Source organism: Mycetomoellerius zeteki, unplaced genomic scaffold (assembly GCF_001594055.1).
Source record: "Mycetomoellerius zeteki isolate Tzet28-1 unplaced genomic scaffold, Tzet1.0 scaffold151, whole genome shotgun sequence".
NCBI lineage: Eukaryota > Metazoa > Arthropoda > Insecta > Hymenoptera > Formicidae > Mycetomoellerius > Mycetomoellerius zeteki.
Window position 1 is genome coordinate 1,088,407 of NW_017256458.1, and position 22,677 is coordinate 1,111,083.

General features: G+C 38.9%; 1 protein-coding gene across 1 annotated transcript in view; it reads right to left on the reverse strand.

The window, feature by feature from the left end:
* The window catches only part of pxb (putative Hedgehog signaling attenuator pxb), a 111,599-nt gene that overhangs the window by 13,068 nt on the left and 75,854 nt on the right, over nt 1–22,677 (reverse strand). The window contains exon 4 of the mRNA XM_018444651.1: nt 7,198–7,429. Within this exon, the coding sequence (XP_018300153.1) occupies nt 7,198–7,429 (232 nt within the window). The remainder of the gene's footprint in view (nt 1–7,197; nt 7,430–22,677) is intronic.

Genomic DNA, 22,677 nt, shown 5'->3' on the forward strand with positions numbered 1-22,677 from the left:
ATATACATGTGCCAATATGTCGTGACTATATCCCGTTACCGTAACCCGCTAATTGTTAGTTACTGCGCCAATTGCATTAGGTTCTAAGTCCGGGGTAGCCAGCCCTTGCCTCTCGCTCCTCCGTCGTTGTGTCGCTACTGCTTTGCAGATACCAACGTCCCAGGCTAACGACGCGGCACCGACGCGGCACCGACGCGCGTAATCGAGCCGACAACAGGTGGATGTTAGATCGATAGACTTCCGCTAGTGGATTGGCCGTCTAGCGGCTTATCCGGTGCGGTACGATGAGATTTATGACGGGATCGATAACGGTAAAAAGAACCCGGACGAAATAATTACGTCGTCGAATAAACGCGCGCGAAACACCCCCACACGTCACGATTCTAACTATACTCCATAATACATTTTCGTAGTCAAAACGATCCCTGTAATTTCCTTATCACGCATGTAACTTTGGTAACACAGCTTGTATTCGAACTGCACGGGGAATACGAAAATTTTCTTATCGTCATTGAGATTCTTAATGAATTTTCTAGTTTAACGAGGTTCAAACATCATATTGAGTAAATAAAAGTTAAAGAATCGATGCGATTGCTCAAAAGAGAAAATGTATTTCAATAGTAATTAATTAATTTTACTAAGTTTATCGAATAATATATAAATTAGAGCAAAAATTAAATATGTAAAAAGAAAAGTTTCTTTTCTATCTCAATCAATGTAGGAATCTGGAGTTGCAATAGATTATAAATTTTAATGTAATTTCTTAAAAGTTACGAATACAATTCTATTAACACAATATTAATTTTTTCAATAAGAATATGTAATAATTGATGTCTATAATGTCTACAATATTTAAGAGCATTCTCTTTTATTCTGTTTTTACGTATATATACGGAGAGATAATTGTGGCACATGTTTGAAGTTGAATCATTTAAACGATAAACGGACGTTTTGAAAATGACGACATTGCATGTGATTTCGACAGACGCGAACAATTTAATAATATTCAAATATTTGAGTTTTACTTGACCTCTTTCCTGGCGCTCGCTTCAAGAGGAAGCGTTTTTAGAGAAAAGGAACTTCTTTCGAAGAAACGTACGGCACAGAATGGTCGGTAAATTGGAGACACGTTACTGTCGAGATTTTCTGGTCTACCAAATTCTTTTGATTCGCTGACATTCAAATATTTAAGCCTGATTCGACTTCATATTTGCAAATCGACAAGCTGTCACACAGTTGAGAAAGATCGCGGCGAAAAACTCTCAGCAAGAGCGCTAAATAAAAGCGCAATGTAATTGACAACACGTTGAGTGTTGAGATCATCGGATTTTATTACCCGAGAAGGAAGTTCTAATTTCACTAATTTTTCATGCATATATAGTAGAGAATAGAATCAGATATCAACTTTTAATTGAAACGATGAAGTCTCTTGTTCCACTTTGGGATTTTTAAAGAAAATCCACACCGTGCTATTATTCAGCGGGAGAACACTTTTTACTTCCCTTCAGTTCTTATTTCTGCGATGAAACCCAGATCTTGAAAAATATACAGGGTGTACCATCCTATGTGCAGATCCTTTCATTTGCAGATATATATATATCTCCGGATTTATTTTTTAAATCCAAGATTTATGACTTTAGTGATTTTTCTTTTTTGTTCTTTGTATTCGTTCCAACGCGACGATAGTTGGAAATTAAAATCTAATTTATCTCATATGATTAAACTAAATTATTCGCTACAGAGTATTCGATTCAATAGTTCCTTTTTATCTTGATAAGAAGCAAAATATCATGCATATTTCAAACTCCTTTGACATCCAAAAAATCTTGAACGCCACAAAAATGGATATCAACGAAAACGAAGAATCGAGTCTTTTCATGACGAGACTCAAGATCGGAGCATGCGTTCTCCGTGTTCTTTTTTTATTCTTGCCGTCTCTTCGAAAATCATGTTGCTTTCTTTCCGCGTCTTTCAAATATTTATGTTGTTTGTTTGTTGGCGAATCAACAAGCCGTCGCGTCGGCTGTCTCACGGCTCGAGAAGAGAGAGCCACGTAAGTCGGAATCGGCGACGCGTGATTGTTGAGATTTTCGAGCATCGAATCAATAGTACAAAAAAGGTGATAATATGGTCTCCTATTTTGTTTTTTGTTATTTTTTAGTTATATTCGAAGTCAATGATATCGCAAATTTATTAATCTAAGTTCAAGATACAAAATACACTTGAAATAATAAAGACAGTTTACAAAATGGGAAAAATTGTTAAATGAAAAGAGATATTATGATGACTATCTGAATGTGATGGTAAAATGGACTTTCCTCATATTTTTACAGAATATGATTCTTCAAGTCTATTAGGACATGAAGTCCAAATAGCTTGAATTCATAGAAAATTCTGAATATAATGAGATATTGTCATATTCAGAAGTTTCTTTTCATGAGTACGTTCTCTTAATAATACTCTTGCGATTTTATCTTTGTGGATGTTCACCATAAGTACTTCTTCCTCTTGTAAATACCTCTAGGGACTTAAAATTATTATATTTTAAAATGACAAGATTTCTTAACGAAAAACAACACTCTGCAATGTTTTTTGTCAAAAATTATGGAGCCCCTACATTATCCACTTATTAGAAGCCTGAATATAGAAACATTGATAAAATTTACATTTAATTATGTCCCGGCAAAAATACATGTAATTATTTAAGCTTATTTTCTCAAAATAAAAGAATAGCACTTTAAGAATTAATTTAGAACACGTACATAAATTCGTTATTTACGAAACTACTTAAATCACATTAAACTTGATATTGAAAATAATGCGAAAGGACTTTTATATACCTCGTAATATAAACATCAATTATCAACAAAAAGGTCACGCCAGATGTGACAGCAACTGTTTCACAACTTTAGCCATTTCTTTCTAAGAACAAGTTAGTAACAAGTAAAAAAAAACCTTTTACAAGAGATAATGTTAATCTCCGCCAACTGGGATCTTTAAAAGCACCATCAATATTTTGATTATAAATTTTGATAAATTTAAATCCGTAAAAAATAAGTAAAATATAATCTAATTTTTTTATGATGATAAAAACTCGTTGTTGAAACTTTGACAAGTATACCAGAATTTTTTCAGATTTTTATATGTATAATATAGAACAATGAAAAATTTGCTTTGAAGACTTTTATTACTGATGGAAGAGTTAAAATTTATGTTAATTATAATAGAATTTTAAGTGGGGTCCAAATTACCACTTTTTCCTTTACTAGTAACAGTTGTTCTATTGCGCTCCGTGCGGAGACGAAAAGAGGAACATGAGATATATGCACCATTTTTTGCCAACCCTTCAGCAATTAAATTACACGTGGTCCGTGCCGAGAACAGAAAGCAAGAGAAGAAAAAGATTCTCGCGCCGCGCCGCGCTGCACCGCGACGCGCCGCGTCGCGTCGTTGGATACTTGCTCGGCTCCATTTGCGAAATTAGAGATCTATTCGTCCACGAGAGATGGCAATCGCTCTTGGGGAGCAAAGGTGACGCGGCACAATGGTGACGCGTCAATCTCTCACCCTCTGCTTGCCCGCCTTCCCTTCAGAAGCCACTCTTTATTCTCCCTTTTTGACCTACCGTTTCTTCTTCCCTGCGCGGATCTGTCCTACTTTCTTTTCCCATCTTTTCTCATTTGTGTGAGAATTCATCACCGAAACTCGCGTTAATGTTGGTCGGAACTTTGGTCCATTGAATTTTCGTTCTTTTTTTCCGTTTGCACGGGAAATCCTAAATCGATAAAGATGATCTTTCGTCTAACAAGATTATTTAATTAATATGGAAAGTACCAGAAATACTACTGTAACCGAGTGAGCGATATAGGCCGTTGCATATCTTTAGTCAGACAGTAGAAGAAAAAGTTTGAACACAGAAGTGGTTATTCCGTGTCCACGTATTATTTGTGTATCGGGAGACGATTTTGGTACGCGAGAAAAAACATGGCGTCTATTTTTCTCTCTTGGTCGCGCGTATGCGCTTCCGAGTCTCTTTCCGATCTCGAGAGATGCTTGCTTAGAATAATCCGTGATTTTTGTCGATCGTGGCCGTGAAAGGATGCGAGGGATGGGACAGGATTGTGGACCGGGTCAATAACCACTCCTCGTCAAATTTTTCAGCAAAGTAATTTTATTTTTCTCAAGTCTCTCCTCCAAACTCTCTCTTTCTTCCATTAACTCAAGATATACACAGGACCGTCGTTTCGCTCTTCGCCTCGTCGAGCTCGCGACGTTATTTACAGGACACCGTGCCAACCGTCCGGCGAAGTGCATAATAAATAACGATAATAATAATAATAATAATAATAGACTAATAATAATCGTAATAATCGTAATAGTACTAAAGACGGCGACAGTAATAGTGGTGTCCCTTATTCGCAGTTATAATGATAGTGCTAATTTACAAATTGGGAAATCAAGCTCTCTCTTTCTTCGCGATGCTCTGACGGATTCTCGCGCGTATTCTCTTTTTCTTCTTTATAATATTTATATTCTTTATAATATCTATATATATATATATATATTAAATCCTTTTTATATATCGTTTCTCCGTAGGTACTATTTACAAAATTTACGGGTCTAATCTCTAATCTATTTACAACCATAGAGTGCGCCCGGCCGCCGTGCCTGCACAACCGTCGAATAAGGCCCCGCGCGTCTGCCCTGTTTTCCTTCGCGTCACGCTTTCTCGTTTTCCTTTTATCTTACACGTCAAGCGTTCCTCCGATTTGTTAGTTTGTTGGGGGTTGCGCGGGCACGGCTCCGAAGTAACAAAATAAATACTGACTAGCCCGTCCTGGCGTCTCCGTGTCGAGCGGCGGCAATGAACGAACGAACGAACGGATACCCATTGATGAGTGAAAGCTCGCGTGACTCGAACATTTAAAATTGACAAAATAATCAATAATAAATCAATAGAAGTTTCTTCTCTGTACGCGAGAATAATTTACGAACGGTTTCCTCTGCGAGAGATTTGAATGCATCGATAAATGACGAGAATGAATGCTTATTTCTGTTATCGTGTGTATAAAGTAGTGTATTGTACTTCTTTCTTACAGGAATAAGCATTCGAACAATTATCACGATTGTCTTCAAGTATTTTAGTATCTTCCTCTGGCATTCGAATTACAAGACGCTTTCCTTTAGCAACTAGTCATCGTATAATTATGTAATAGTGAATCAACTTTTTAAGCATAGTGCGTATAGAATAGCTTTTCTTTTCTCTAACTACCATTTCTCTAGAAGTGTGAAAAAACTAGCTACAATCATTTCGAAGCCAGAGAGTGAAGAAGCATCGTTGTGATCTGAATTTCTCAGAACTTTCTCAGCTAAGAGCCCAAAACTATCGTTAATAAATAGCGTCAAGTCAAATTAGTCAGTATTCAAATAACGTGAACTGCATTTTAATTTCTAGTATTTACTAGAAATCTGTATAAAAATTGAATATGCGAATACTGACCGTTATGCTTATCGCAATTTATTAAAGCCCCTTTGTCTCGTGATTGCTTGAGACTACAGTACAATATATTAAAGCTTACGAGAAATATTACAAACTAAATGTTAAATTAGAAATCGGCAGCACACACTCTTGCAGAGGAAATAAAGTTCGAATCACGAAGCACACACAGCCTTAGTGTCAATGTCAATGGAATACCTGGTGGTCTCCGTCCGTTCGCCGGAATCCGCAGGGCGCCAGATAATCTACGACGATAACCTTACAGAGACGCAGCTGCGTCCCTTTCACGCTACGCTATCGCGTCGCGTTGCCTCATATCGCGTCACGTCATGTCACGTCACGTCACGTTGTGTCACATCACGGCCGCGGAACAGGAAGATAGCACACGACTCGGTCGACCTTTGGTCGACGCGCGATACTCACGAAGATATGTTGGAGCTTCCGCCTCGGGTTACGCGTTTGGGATTCTTCTCGGGATAGAACCGACTAGAGATCGTCAAGTAAGGGACTGGACATTTAGACAACTTCTGATTGATCCGCCATATTTTTCAGGACCTGCTTAAAATAAAATGAGATAGATGCATAAGATAGAATGAGATGCATGGATATCTCATTCCACTTTAAGCAGATCCTGAAAAATATGGTAGATCAAAGGAGTCCAATTTCTTACTTGAGGATTTCTAGAACCGGCTGTGCCCCTACGCCGCCACGAGACTGTCAACCGACGGCCAGGACGGCACGTGTCACGTGTCCTGGATGTGCAAGTAGACGTCCTCTGGCTGGCTGAGGAGGTGGTGTATCTGCTGCATGGTGCAGAGCGGACAGACCTCCTCCTCGGTGCCGTCGGTAACGAATCTCTTGGCGGCGCCGGGCGCCCTTCTGCTGTAATCGATGATGTACGAGTAGCCATCAGAATCGATTGAGCTCGATCTCATAGTCATCGATCGCAACAGCCGCCTGCTGTTGATGGGAGGATTCGCGGTTTCTATACGACAGTATCTCGTGGATTCTAGATCCGAGTCTTTGAAGTCTATATAGGAATAACCTTCGGAGTCTACCGAGAGCCGCCTGCGATCTTCCTCTCGGACCGTGAGCCTCGGCACCGTGACGAGGCTCGCCGATCCGTTTGGGCTCGACGGCGTTCGAGCGCGCAGTCTAGGTCGATGGGTGGGAGTGATGGGGATACCGGAATCACGGGGTCTCGCGGGAACTCGTACGTCGGCTGAATAGCCGTCGGCGGTCAAGCTGACATCGAGGTTTCGACACGATGGAAATTCTCTGCGGGAAAGCATAGGCGAAGGTGGAGTAGGAGGTGAGAGAGGTCGCTGGCTCGTGATCAAGGCGTTTTGCGTAGCTAGCAGCAGGTGACTGTCTCGCAGGAGGTTATTTTCGTTCCGCAACAATAATGGACTATTCGCGCGAGTGCCGCCCGGAACAAGTCGGGCAGTGGACGACTGGGCGGTGGCGGCGATCGACAGGGGTACCCCCTGCGACTTGGCTAAAAGAGCGCGCGGTGTCCGGTAGCCGCCCAGGACCGCCCGCGATGGCTTGTCCTGGACACGCAGTATCGACCTAGGGTCGCGATAGTCGAGATAGTCGAGATGATGCGGCTGCGGCGGTCTCGTTTCCCTGCGTGCAGGTAGCAGCGGTGGTTCGCGTGGCAGCGGGGTGACCCGCGGTTGGGCCTCGGAATTTCGTACCTCGATCGTCGGCGCCTGGCCGTGACTCGTTGGCAGGTGATTGTGCAACTGCGAATGCGACACCGCGTGATCCTGTAGGTCCTCGTAAAGAACAGCGCCGCTGGCACCGCCGCCACCGATGCCGGGGCCCGGATGCGGCTGGCCGTCTGGCAGCACGCGACCCCGTCCGGCGACTGCCGCCGCGCCCGCTGCGCTCTTACAGGGCAGTAGGTTTTGCACTTTCCGCTTGTGCCTGCAACAGAAAAGAAACGATGATATTAGACAAGAATCTTATTAAAGAATATAAAAGAATATCTTGTTAAAGAATAAAAATTGTACGAGATTGGTCAAAATCAAAATTTATTACACCATTGTAACATTTATTCCTGTTTTTACCAATGTAGACTAACCTTAATCTTGGTTCAACTTAATCTTCATTTTTTTCTAATTCTTAGAACTAAAAAAGGGTAAAGAGCGAATTAAACCGAGATTAAAGTTAATCTACGTTAGAGTATAAATGGATATTAGTCATTCTGAATTTGAATTTTCTTATTCTCAAAATAATAATGAATCTGTTTCTGCACAATTAAGCTGGATAATGGATAAATGAAACTTTATAAGAGGATAATGGAAGGAATTTTCTTTAGAATATCCTCTTCCTCTTTCGCATAACTCTTGCAAATTCAGACACGCGTACGTTAAATTCGGTCAGTCGGGACGATTCTGTGGATATGTTGCTTCTGGTTTCATTTGAAACACCATCTCGGAAAGCTTGCAGCAAATTCCTCAAGTTGGACGAGCGGAGGATGTTGATATTCTACTTTGCTCTCATCTCCCACTCTCCCATTTCTCTTCTCCCCGCCGTCGACCAGCCTCCGTCGACACACCAGATTAGTTGGGAGCTCGTTGCAATTGTTTGTACAGGCGGGCGCTTTGCTGTGGGCGCGCTCGAGAGCTTTCCTCGGTGTAAACTTTAATGAATCGGGCACTACATTTGCCTATCAGCGTCGTTTTATATGTATATAGGGTGTCCTGGGATCTTCGCAGTATCTTTTACCCTCTGATCATTTTACAACATTTATTCACGTTTTTTCATCAATAAAAATATTGAATTACTATAAAAATATTCAACTATCGGCAATTATTGAATAATTGAGCAATTAGATAAAATTCAACGAATTAACACGGATAATTTTTTTGTAATCAGAAGATTAAATGGAAATAATAGTATTTTTAGTTTTAAAAGGATTTTATTTTATTGTAACAAAAATTTAATTTAAATTTAATATTCAATATTAGAGAACGGGACATACGATAATTTCGAGATACCCGGTATCCTGCCAGCTCCTCGCTGCATTCATCATCTCCTACGCGAATTAACATATGCTCGACGAGCGCATAATAACGCGGTCGTGATTGCTTCTTGGCCGGTATCTGCACGATTGTGCAAATACACATCTGTAATACGCGCGTAAATTGGTCCATACTCTCACTTTGAATTAGCATTGCATCTTGCGCGGAATGCGAATAATCTAATTCTGAATTGTATTAAATCTAATATATGCAAATAGCCATATTTGCGCTGTTAAACCAGAACATAAACCATCGTATCTTTTAATATTCATTTCAAAAAGGTGGCGAAATAAATTTAAAAAATTAGAGAGCAGATAGTGTTGAAGATATCATTCGAAAAATTTAAACTTTTCACAATCTGATTGCACGCGCAGTTCTAGATTGTTTGTTCTTGTTCTTTACGACCGCATGACGTTTTCTCCACCACACCGTTTCATTTTTGTAACAATATGTTTCGATGTCAATATTTTGAACCTGAATTCAGTCTCATCATCATTAGTTTATCATTCCTAAAGTTTTTCGTTTTGAGATAGACTTGGTGTAGTCATCAAGATGGACAGTTATTTTCACGTATTTTAATATTTCGCACTGCAAGCACACTCTCTCTGGATACGATAAAAGAGATTTCAAGCGTACGTAGGAAAAATGATAAATATTATACTACTTCTTCGCGTAAATTTTATGATTCAGAGAAAACTGATGGTCTGCTGAGCGTTAACTGCGAAATTTCGCACGTCGCAGAACCTTGAAGACGATACACGCGCATCGCTGACCTGTCTATCACAGTCACAGTCGTCTCCTCCACTAATCGCGGATCGCGCTAGCTAAAGCGTTTAAACTCGGCTTGTCCGACTGTGGGGATTCACTTATCCGAGAGAGGATTCGCGATATAAACGCCGACTCTGACGAGGGTCCCGAGAGTTCTGCCGACCGGAGATAATGATGCCGGAAACATACGGCCGCTGATCTCCGGCCGCTGGAATTTCTCCTTTTTAAAGGGATTTCTTCGTCAACGTACCGTTGGCGCCACATAGTCGTAAATCACGAGAGAAATTACGTGTAATTTATTTAATCCTATAAGTTCATCACAGAATACTGCATTGAGTAATTAAAGAATATTAGTACCTCTCCCCACCATAACTTTTGGAATACATCAGTAAGCTTTTTATATTATAATATTTTTTATTTTTAATTTTATTAAGAAACTTTCAAACTCTTAAGAGATACATTAAGAACTGTAACAAAATAAATTATTTTTTTAAAAGATGAAGTGCTAACTTCACAGAAGTTAAACTTTAACCATTTTCGGATTTTTATAGACCAATAAATTAAATGTATAATTTTCTCAGAAAAACAAGGAATTCACAAGAGTTCTGATAAATGAAAATATATTTTATAAAAGTAGAAATATGTATAATTTTGTGAAATATTTCTTTAGCAATTAATTATGATACTAACATTTTACAAAATAAAAATTTTCGTCACAAAATCATATTCTTATACTTGTTTTATAAAACTTGTAAATTTTTTTACAATTTTCAAGTGTTCTGTGGATAGATTTACTGCTAAATAGAGAACATATTATGAAAATAAAATTTCTATTGTGATTTTTTTTATAATTATATCTTCAAACGTGGAAAATCTTCAGTTAGCGATCCTCCGTTTTGCATCTTTCAAGGTATACACCGATGGTATCTGCCTGTATATGTTCATGTATATTCAAAGACCAGGGCGTCGCTCGACTCGCAAAGTAGTTTACCCTTCAAGTTTTAATTATCTAATTAACTCCGTCAGTTCGATAATATTTGCCCGTGTAATTAAACCGCAAGCTAAGGTTAACAACTCCCACTGCACTTTCAGCAGTAGGTCGAGATGAAGTTGAGAAAACGGAGAAATCCACGTCTTTTAAACCAAAAGGAGATGAAGAGGGGAACGATACATGGGTGCGAATGAGAAAGCAGAAAAGATACGATGTAAATACTGATCTATTATCAGATCGCTTAATATGATTTCTGCTTCGTAACTGTACTCACGTATAAAGTTCCAACTTTAAGGGCATTGTGTAAACATTCGCAGATCACTTAAGAATAGATTTGTGTAGTATTGCGTTTGCATACAAATGTGCACATTATTCGATAACAGACGTGATAATTCTCAAAAATTTGATTTCTCGAAGCACTTGCTACACACACTTCACTAAATTCTCAAATCAGATATAAATCAAATTGAAGTGTTCTGTTGGAGCGGAACTTCATTCTTTTGGTTTTACTGTTTTACATCACTGTCGATATCGCATTTGCGCCTGCAACGTCAATTCTCTCCCCTGTGCTTCGTCATCGTAAAGATTTTTCATTACACTCACAACTGTTCGCTGCGCCCTATTCCATTTCCTAATAGATTTTATTTAGTCATGATGATACGGGGAACGGCAATGGTCGTCGAAGTGCAACGAAGATTGAAGAAAACTCGACTGGTGACGCAGGAAACGATTCAAGCCATGTTCACGCCCTTATCGATTTCCAAAAGTGCATTGAAGGAATTAAACTAATTTCTCGAATGAATCAAAGACGCCAAAGAAATCCCGAGAAGAAAAATTTGATGAAAGTTAAAGTTACTAACTTCATAAAAATATTACTTCTTCAGAAGTAATATTTTTCTTATTTAAAAAGATTTCAAGAAAATTGTAAATGTTCGCATTCTGCAAGAAAGCTCTTTATATATTTTTTGAATAACTTGTAGAAAAGATACCGGTTTTTTTTTTACTTCAATTTGCTTAACGTGCGACTGCACGATACGACGGGTTTCCGATGTAAAAGTGGCCTAAGTCTGCAAGATAGTCCTCGGGATCTTCCTCGAGCGGGTGGAGTCGAGGGAGCACCAAAGTGAATTCGCTCGATGCTAAGCGCTGAATAGGTCATTTAAGCTGAGCTTTTAACTCGAGCTAATTAACTACCGTTCCCCATCTCCGTCGCTCGTTCGCTCTCTCTTACGCTTTCGTGACATTTCTCCCCGTTTCCTCTGACTTTTCTGGCTCACACATATCCTCGTGTGCAGATAGATAAGTGACGGTGCATCAGTCTGCAGGTCATCCGAATGCGCTTTTGATACATCATTGGTGCGAGAATAATACGAGCGATAGAACGTCGATAATGGGTAAAAGTAAATAAAGTATTAAATATGAACACGTGTTAACTTTATTAATTACTGATCTTGAAATTATTTCATTCATTTTTATTATATTGATGCATGGTTCTTTTTGTGAACTATATCTTATTTTGTTAGGATTTATTTCCTATTTATTTATTTTTATCATCTGCTTTTAATAATAGGTATCTATTTTAATTACATTTGTTATTCTATATTTTTATAAAAAAGTTTATAATCTACTAAATTTTATTATATACGAGGATAAATTAAATATAAACGAGAATTTTTTTTTTATTATTTATTAGATAAAAATAAAAATATAAAGAAAACAAATTATTTTTCTAATGTAGTTCCCTACTACATTAATACATTTTTGCCAGTGGATAGGCAGTTTGGCGATTCTGTTTTCATAAAAAGTAGTGTCTGTAGTCAATTGCGCACAATTCTTTCAGCAAACAAATGATAATTGCATGGAAAGATTTGTTTCAATGCGATTATCATTTGTTTGGGGTACTAAAAGAATTGGGAGGATTCGAGGACGATGCCAATATAGAGGAATTCGTGCGCAATTGACTGCAGACACAACCTATTATTTTTATGAAAATGGAATCGCCAAACTCCTTATTCGTTGGCAAAAATGTATTAATGTAGCAGGGAACTCTCTATGTAGAAAAATAATTTTTCTTTATATTTTTATTCTTGTTCAATAAATAATAAAAAAACGTTCCCGTTTATATTTTATTTACTCTTGTATTTGTTAAGTACATGACTTTCTGTAGCAATAATTTGACATGAAAATTCAAAGGATAAGCTCTTATAAATTTATTTTTCAACAACATCAAGGTACTTAATTGTTCCAAGGACTACCTTCTTTATTATTCCATAAACCTTTTACTATTCTCCGCTGCAAATACAGTGACTTTATAATCTTAAATCAGCAAGTTTAAGATTATGGCGGATTTGAACAGTGTGGGGATGTTTAGGAGGCAGATTAGCGAGCTTTCGTACACCGGAGGGTCACATCCGATACTCATGCGTACGTGTACCAAAGATATGAGGCCAATCATAAAGCTAGAACCCGAAACACCTAGGATCTCGAAGTTTACTCGCCGTTCTCACGTGCGCGCACGCGCCTGATTTTCTCATGAGTTCCTCGAAACTACAAATTTTGCATAACAATGCGCATTAGATATATCCGTCGTCTCAATAAACTTCCCAACCTCACTAACTGTGTTTTAAAAATGTTAAAGCTAACAGAGATACATTTTTTAAACGTGAGGACTTCAAATAGTAAATCTAACAGAGATAAATTTTTTTATACGTGAGGACTTCAAATGTTAGATATAATAGAGAAAAATTTTTTATATGTAGAAATTTGAGATTTCTCCATCGGAGAACAGGAATATCGCTGCGACCTTTTTATTCTTTCATCGTTTCAAATTTATTCTCTGTCTCTCTTTCTTTCTGTCTCCCAGAATATCTTTGTTTAAAAATACGTATATTAGGGACTATCCTCTTTGGCAAGAACCATGACTGTATCAGTTATATCGAATTTCTAAAAATAGAATGGAGAGTAAAAATGGATATGAAGTCGGACGTAAATAGAGTTTGTAGCAATCGATAAGCCACCTAGTTAATATCGAAAGTAAATACTGTCATCAAAAATATCCATTGTTGTTACCAAGAGTATCATCATTACGAGCATTATTCCGAAATCCATTTGGTATATTTATTTGATAGCTTGATGTAAAACCGAATTTATCTCGTATCTCTGCGCAGGGAGAGGAATATTGTTTTGCCGCTATCGCGCCGTAGGGGCCGGTGCGCGCTTATCAGCGAGGTTTAGCATACAGCGAGCATTATTCCGGTTCGGTCATGCGAGCGACCGGCTATCAGTGACGGCCCCGTTGAGGTCCTCATCGATCCTTACCCGATCTCTGTAGCTCGGGGTAGCAGTCCTTTCTGTGAACGAGCCCACTCCAAAACCCTTTACGACCACGAACGCGAGCTCCTATCTACAGGACGGGTTTATGGTTGGGAATAAAAAAAAAATGATTTATTCCAGCGATACGCGTGTGCGATGCTCAGGATATCCGAATCTCCGCGATGCGCAACACTTCCCATTTCCAATATCCGGAAACTAGAACTACAAAGTGCGCACCGTCTGCGAGCGATCTGTATGACTTTGAGCACGTTCGCCGTTTTCTTATTTAACGCTTAAGAGTGCAGGCATATCATGGTTGATGTGCTTTTGATACACGTAGATGTCTGCACCTCGCCGCGAAGCATTTTGATGCGTTACGAATGCACATCTCATACATATCATTCTTTGAATTTCGAAATGGAAGATAGATATCAGGAGATTCCTTTCTTGCTTCCCATTTCATTTTTCCTTTCTCTATTCGTTTTTTATTATTTTCTTCCTGTCGTCGCGTTCGTTATTATGCAAATTGTGATTCGGTGGTAGAGAATAGCAACGAAAATTCGCCCGTGGAAAAACGCGGGGCAAAGGTTTGTCAAGTGGTTTTTAAGAACCGTCGAATCTGCGCGAAGAGCGTGTGCATGACGCGCGCTTAAAATATGCGGGTATTCGGGGCTGGTCCCATCCCTCGTCGATCGATGGTCTTGCACTGGCGACCGGCATGAAACAGATGAGGAAGACCTTTACGGCCCACAATTTTTTCAGGGTAACGAGCATAAGGGTGCGATTGACGGCGGGTAGGTACTTGCCAGCCAAAGCGGTTTAACCTTCGCGGGAACAAGCTGGCTCAATAGAAGGTGCCGATGTTTTAGTTCACCACTACAACGGAATTGCGACGTGTTCCTTCGTTGGTACGTCGGTTATGTCCCAATAAAATAGGATCATCGTCTTATCGCTTCTTATATTTCCCGAAGGGCAGGCTTTTTAGTACGGTGATTATTTATACGAAGGACAGCTTTGATCGCCGGATTTATTGTGCAATTTCTTCACGGGAAGTAATAGCAAGAAGCTGTATAAATTAATAAAATAGAATAAAATACATGTTTTATTCTTCATCTACACAAAGAATTTGAATAGTTGCATAGAAAAAAAAATTGCAATCTCACGTTATCCATAAATTTGCTGTACAGCAAAAATGTCAAAACGCGCAGCATCGAGTGATCAATAAAAAAACCGTTATTTATATATTTTCTTATAACGGAAATAGCGAAGGATAAATATCTGAAGAAAAAATATTTTGATGCATATGCGAATTTCGCGCGCGCCTCAATGCCCTCAGTAGCATTACAACAAATTTTGGATATGAGTATGACCGAAATGTTACCGACAAGTTTACGCTAGATACGTCCACGAGCAGTGCGTTGGCGACCAATAACATGCGGTTTCGTCCGCAAATTTGCACTGTCCGGACGCGAGACCGCCAGAAAAACCGCCGCGGTCAAGCCGAGCTTCGAATCGTCCGCTAACAATATAATTAATACGCTATCCATTGCCTAATCTGTCGCGACTCGATTGCGCAACGTTAACCGAACGCCAACCAGGAAGCTCTCGCTCTGCAATTGGAACGGTAACAATTCAGTAGAGAGAATTAACAATGTGTGGATAATTTAAACTAATCCGTGAAAACGCAAATTTAGCGAAATATATGGTTGGATGTGAAGAAGAAAAAATTAATATTTTTTTCCAATTTTAACAAAGAACATTAATATGTTTTTTTGCGAAACTTTTATTGTAATTAAATTCTGCAGATTATGCCGCACGAATAAAATGTCACGTAAAATATCAATAAAATTTCCCAGCGAAAGGTATGGGCGTTTATCGAAATCATTTATCGGAATGGAAACAAGGGCGAGAATTTCGCGAATTTTATTTACATAAGCAAGTTTAAACAATTTCGAGATTTCGCATTAACGGCACGCGAATCTGGAACTACCGCGACGATGTAGTTTCGGTTCATCCAGAATTTCCATTTGCCAGGATGGTTCTCCGGGAGACGTTAACAGCTACCCTATATGATACGTAAGTTATGCTCTGTAAAGCTGGCAATCTCGAGTTGGAAATCCGACAAATATGTAACGCGGCATTAGCGCGCGCGACGGTAATTTACAAAACTCTTTCATCTCTACATTTGCCTTTTTAAGCGACGGCGCATTAAAAATAGGGATATAAAGAATATGTATAATTTCATTTCAAATAATCTCCAATTAATTACGGTGATTGATTACGAGAGAAAAAAAGAAGGGAAAGATTTTATATTAAAAATAATAAAAAATATTCAAAGTAGATTACTCATAAAAAATTTATTAACATTATTTCTGAAAAAAAAAAAAAAAAAATATATATATATATCAAAATATTATCAAAATATCATCAAAAAATTTAAATTGTAGATTTGAACAGTAATTACAAGAGAACTCTTTCAGGGATTTAATTTCTAATTTTGAAGATCATCTTTCGAAAATTCCCTAGATTCGCTTTTGTAAGTGCCCGGAGGCAACTTCCCTCATGGAAACTCGGGGGAAACAACCCGGAAGAACGAAAATGGCAGAGATGGGGAAGGTTAATGAGCAAATATAATTATGGGTTATGAAATACTGGGCTAGCGGGACAGGGATCACAGGTCCAAACGAGTTCCGAAGCTGTTCCAAAGTTCTTAAGGAGCCGCACGAGCCCGCCTTTTCTCGCGTCCTTCTCTGATGTCCTCTTTCATTTTCCAAATTGATTGCGGCATGAAAATGAGGCTTAATATTTGACGCACAACACGAAAATCCCCCAAAGTTGATATCTCAGTTACGGAGGAAGGAAGAGAGAAGTAGTGGGAATGCAGAGAGAGAGAGAGAGAGAGAGAGAGAGAGAGAGAGAGAAAGAGAGAGAGAGAACTAATAAAAGTTTGAAGAAAGGAAACTAATCCAGTGGTTGTTTATACGCGCGTGGAAAGAACGGGGTTGGGGAATGCGACGCCCCTTGATTGAAACACCGTGGACATTTAAATTGTGGAAGTTTACGAATAAATTTGTATGCTAAGGTCTAAGAGAGGTACGGACGCCTTTTTTGGGATGAGCTGGGGGGGGGGGAGGGATGAGATTTACCTAATGAGCGAACGTTCACAAGGGAAAGCAAGCAAACTCTCACAGGGAGCTTTCAGAGTATAAGGGAGTCTTTTGTTTCTTGTTTGTTAGTGTTTTTCGGATACTGATGCTTGTTAAATTGTTAAATAGTAAATTAGAGAGAGGGTTAAAGGAGATCGTGCCAAGAAACCTATACAAGGATGAATTAAGCCTCGAAAAACAGAGTTTTATGCAAACTTGTAATGCCTGCTAATAATAATCAGTGACATAATGCTCTTTTACTGAAATAAAATTACAAAAAGATAAAATCTTTATCTATATATAAAATTGTTCTTTATCTAAGTCTACTCTTTACTTAAAATTTTTGTTTTATCTGTTATATCATTTTTATCTCTTTTATCTTTTTTTACTTCGAAAATTTAAAATAAATAGCTACATATTGTAAGATATATGTAAAAATTACATGAACGACAAATGTAAAAATCATCCAATTTATTATATCTCCTTTATAAAAAATATGAGTTTTAAGATTTTTTTGAGTAATTTTATAATCTTGTTTAGTGTATAATAATGCTAGGAGTATCCGTGTTTGGATCTTATGGAAGCTCGACAGATTGTCTTCTGACGCGTTAATGGAACACGTTTCGCCGCATAATCATGTGTAACTAATCCCATTCGCAATATTGAGAGATGGCGGATCAAGGACCGCCAGTAGCACAGAGCAAGAGGAAGAGGAGAGAACGGAGGTGGCTGTTGAATGTAAGTACTAGCAGAACGGTATAGAGGGTTAATAAGTGAAACGGGACGTAATTAACCGTTTGGCTATCCGGCATAATCTTCGCGGAGAGAACGAGAGAGAGAGAGAGAGAGAGAGAGAGAGAGAGAGAGAGAAACATCTCCTCAAGAAGGCGTCTCCTCATAGTTTCGCCATGTCTCACGATAAGGCTCGCAACATTCGGGCAAGTGCATTATACTTTGGTGAACATATAGATGAAGAGGCGTTCGGGTTCTCTCCTTTGACGCCGGGCATTAATGTCGTTCTGACGGGTCGCCGTCGGTTCTCCTCGAGATCGTTACCCTGACATACCTTGTATGCATCGATCTCACACCGTTCCTCCATCTTGGAACGCTATATGAGCCCATAATGATGGCATTGAACAAACTTGTATTTTCCAATGGAGCGAGGGGAAATAATTACGCTCGTCGGAATATAAAGTTTTATTGGTACCTCGGAGGTAGAACGATCCATTTGCCTGAACTTAAAGTACAGGACGTGCAATAAAGCACGCACGAAGCATAGCATATTTTCGTGTTAGATTTTAGATTTCAAAATAATATTATCTTCTCGTTATAAAAAGGTAATTATGCAATAATTCAATGTTGTTTTGATTACAAGATAACATGATACGAGAAGGATCATTTTTATCTTAACTCTACGGTACATGAGTGACAACATTTAAATTAATCTCTGTTTATTATAGGAAATATAATATTAATTGAAATATTAGTTGATAATTTTTTAACGTACGTTCAAAAAAGTGTTTACTGTTCGGTAAATAATAAACACGTTCCGTCTAATTAATTAGAAATTTTATTTATTTGCATTACGTTGCGCTCTTTGCATTTAAAGAATTCATTGCAAGAATGAATATATAGTTATATAAATGAATCCAGTTATTGTATCAATGGATTAACTACATTAAGTCGGATATTAAGTCGGACATTGATTAATGATTATTCATTGGACCAAAAATGACCAAAATTTTTTTCAGTCTGAAAACGAGTTCGCATTTTAAAACTGTCACACTGGTATCCTAGACTTTAATCTAGTTCGACCGTGACTGTCACTCGTCAAATTCGAATTCCGAGCTTGATTTTGTCACCTATTCATGCATCGCCTTTCTCCTGTCTCTTTCTCGTCGCATCTGCTCATCATCGCTGAATATTCAGGAGCCGTTCGTTCGATAGATGGTTTAACTCAGTGATAAGGGAATAAAAGTGCAGGAAGAAGGGGAGAGTGGAAGAAGAGAGGGGAAACGAATATTATACCTGGAAACGTGAGGAAATTAGCTCTCGCCCAAGTTTTAATATCCGTTTTATTTTATTTCGCATGGTCGGTCGGATCAGCGGCAGCAAATCCCGCGTCTCGCATCGGGACCGCTTCTCGTGTGCCGTTCAACAAAAGATCGCGGGGGTGGATGGGATGAAGCCGGAGGAGCGCGATTGAGCAGCCAATTTCCTAAGCAAGGATTATGTTCTACGCGCGGGAAATTAAATTTTCGTACTCCACGCGCGCGGCGTGAATTTATTTATCGCACGGATCGATCGAACTAAGCGAGTCTGCGACATCATCACCATTGATATGTTTTTCAACGAATTCTTCATCTAATTAAAATCGATTTTTTCGTAGAGCGACGGCTTAATTGTAAACTATTTTTTTCCTAAAGTTAAACATACGTCCCAAAAATAGCTTCGATTTGTGTAAAATTCTATGAATGGCATCAACACTTGTAATCAGATTATATTATATTAAAAAGATTAAGGCACAAAAAGATCGTCGATAATGACGAAAGTCATCTTAAATGCGAAAAGTTAATAAACGTGACATTTCACGATGGATGGTGATTCATCGGCGTCGTCATATAGATCGTAAGGACGATTTAGAGGGTCAATAAGGGAGAGCAATCGGTCCCCGAGTGATGGTCTTTCCCCATCATTAGTTCGCCCTGGACGCCATACTCCGGATGATGATGTTTTGAGAAAATGAGGTCAGTGGAGTCCACGTTATTGCTACGTGAGGGAGTAATTAAACGACGACGGTGGTTAAGAGCCTCGTGAAACGTCAGCCGTCACTTTGCGTCTTAATTTATTTGAATTCTGGCATATAATGCTCACGTGGCTTTCGTGAGAAAATATTCGCGTTTAAACATTATTGAGCTCTGTGTAACAAGCAGAACGTTTACTGAATGGAAAACAAAAGAGATGAGGTAAAACGTTAATTGTTTGCTTTTCTACCGTAAGAATACAATATCCGCATTTTCAAAATATAATAAAGTCAAATATTGCCAGTGGAAAATTAATAAAATTACTATTATAAAGTGAATAAAATAAAGGAATAATTCACGCGTGTCATCGAGGTATAATAATTTTCTATTAACTGATCTACAAAGAAAGATATCATAAAGATTTCAATTATCATTTTTATTAAAATTATTATTTTATTATTATGAAGATTCGTACGATCGCAATATTCGATGTTCTTTTATATAATGACATATTCTATTTTAATCCGCAACTCGCTCTCAAATTAAGCATCTCGCTTGCTACACAGAATTTGATGTACGTGCGAAACTCGCGCAACCGATTCCTTGTAACCACTTGTAACGAATTAATCCTATGTCGGGCACGAAGTTCACTGAAACAATGTAATGCAATCGCAGCTTACGTTCGCTCAAACATAAGCTCCGATTGCATTAGATTATTCTAATGCACGGACGAGCAATTTTCACTTTCCGCAACCTATGAAGAGAGATGTAAGATGTGAAGAACGCGCGCGCGCTCGCGAGAGAGAGAGAGAGAGAGAGAGAGAGAGAGAGAGAGAGAGAGAGAAAGTCGGTGAACAAAATGTTAGACGAAACCCTATTGGTCTGATTATGAAGAAATTCGAGCATCCTTCAACGCGTGTAGTTAGCATAATTTCGTTTATAAAACTCAAGCGCTATGGTGCATCTGTCGTCCTCTTGTGTTTTTTCTCGCCTCTTTTTTAATTCCGCGGTTTCTCGTTATTTTAAACGAGCGCACGTCGCGCAAGCGGAAATATGCTTCCACATTTGCGGCACGCGGCGGATTTATTTGCTATTGAAAATGTACATATGAGAAATTGTGTCTTTCTTTTAATTGTATTTTGTAATTAATCGTATTAGAAACGCATTGCAATTAATTAAAAGAACGTTTTAACAACATATCTCTTCTATTTCTACTTTTTTCTGCATTTTTATCCTTTCATATGTACTTAACATGTATAACATTGTTTCGTAAACACGATATTTTACAGTTCTCACGAGAGATCAAGTTACACTGAGAATTCATGCATAAATAAATAAAAGTTATAAGTACGTCAATTTCTGAATATTAATAATGAAACATGAATAACGACTTGTAGCTATCCGCACTTTTTAGAGTTTTTTCGTTATTCCTCTGTCTATCTTTCCGGAGAACCGGCCTCAATGACTCTCGAAGCCTTTCGTATCGGTCTATCGGACCATGGAATAACCCCAAAAAGAACTAACGATGCATAATAATCTAGAAATGGTGGAACAATACGTTAGAGAGGAGCATTCGTTGAGAAAGAGAGAAAAACAGAAAGAGACTCCAAAATAATTCTCTTCGATGGAATCTATTCGAAATTCCGTAAGATGCTCCACTCGATGCCGTCCTGATAGAACGCATTGTGTCCAGTTCAGAGAGGAGAATATAGGAAAGGGGTCACAAAGGAGGAGAGTCTTGAACACAGGATTGCGCCAATAATTTGCGAAATGCAGTCTAATACGCAGGTAGCGAATTCGTGGCCGTTAGGTGCACAACGCATATACACGCTCTCTCTCTCTCTTGCTCTCTTTCAGGAATGTTCACCCCCGCCGGTTCTCCAACTCAGCCCTTCAACTTGGTTGCGTACCCGGAGTGTGTGGTCGGCATACCCGACGTAACATGGTAACATAACTGGCGCGCAACGTTACATTAGCCCGCATGTATACCGATTAATCGACCCGCGTGCCGCTGTGCGTACACTCGCGTATTGCGTGCTATATTCGCACGTGTGCGCGCGATCTCGTTGTAGAAGCTGCTATAGAGTTGATTCGAGGAGTGACGTGTACCGCGACAGTCAAATTTCAAGGAAATGTCAAGTGTGTTTTTAGAGAAAATTTATTTAATCGCCGATGTTATCGGTGTTTATAAAGTCATGATATTTAGGTAATCGAGAATTAAATTTCTATAAGTACAGCTGTTAATTTCATATTAGTAGTGATAACGTTATTACTGCGTCCCCAGTTGTTGGAAATGTTGAAACTTATTCTATAAAATGGAAGAACATAAAATTGCGATGTATCAGTTTTCTAGATTTATGTCTCATTGTTTTACACAAAGAATTATTCGATTCTCATTGGTCACAAACCAAAATTAAGAGATCTTTGGAACAAAGTATCTGTTAGAGGAAAAGCGCTTACGGATCTCATTAAATTACGTCGTATTTTATTTTATCTCGTTGTATTTTGACATAGAATTATTACCAGTTTGTACGAGTACTTTAACATGAACGTTACGAGCTGGCTAGGGTTATTAATGCACGTGGGTGCATCAAGCCGTCAGTACACGACCGTGTAGTGCGATAGCGCGTGTTCGTGTACAAGTAATATGGAGACGCGAGTGTGGAGACGCACAGGAATCTCTTAGTGCGTGTGTGTTACCCGTACATACGCATTGCGGTGTTCAGGTACTCAGTGTTATGTAGATACAGGGTGACGCATCGCGCCGCGTGTCCACGTGTGGCGCGTGTTAGTTGGCGAACCGACGTCAGTGCATAGTTGCTCGTACGAATATCACGAATCTGACGACGGTGCGTAGGCAGGAAGGAAGCGTTAGAGAGAGAGAGAGAGGGGGGGGGGCGAGGAGGAGTCACATGGGAGGGACCGCAGGGCGCCAAGGGTTGGTGGCATTTATGGGGATACATGCGTGAGGACAATAACGATGACGTAATTATGGACGGTTAGGGTAATAATACTGTCTGCGAGAGTACAATGGAATGCGACTGCGATAACGGTCGCATTTCGTGCGATACGCATATCTCTCGAACAGGGTTTCTCAATTTCCTCTCCGACGTGATTCTAATTACGTAGGCTTGTCTGACGTTAGTCTGGGCACATATGTCAAAATATAGAAAGAGTATTTTACAAT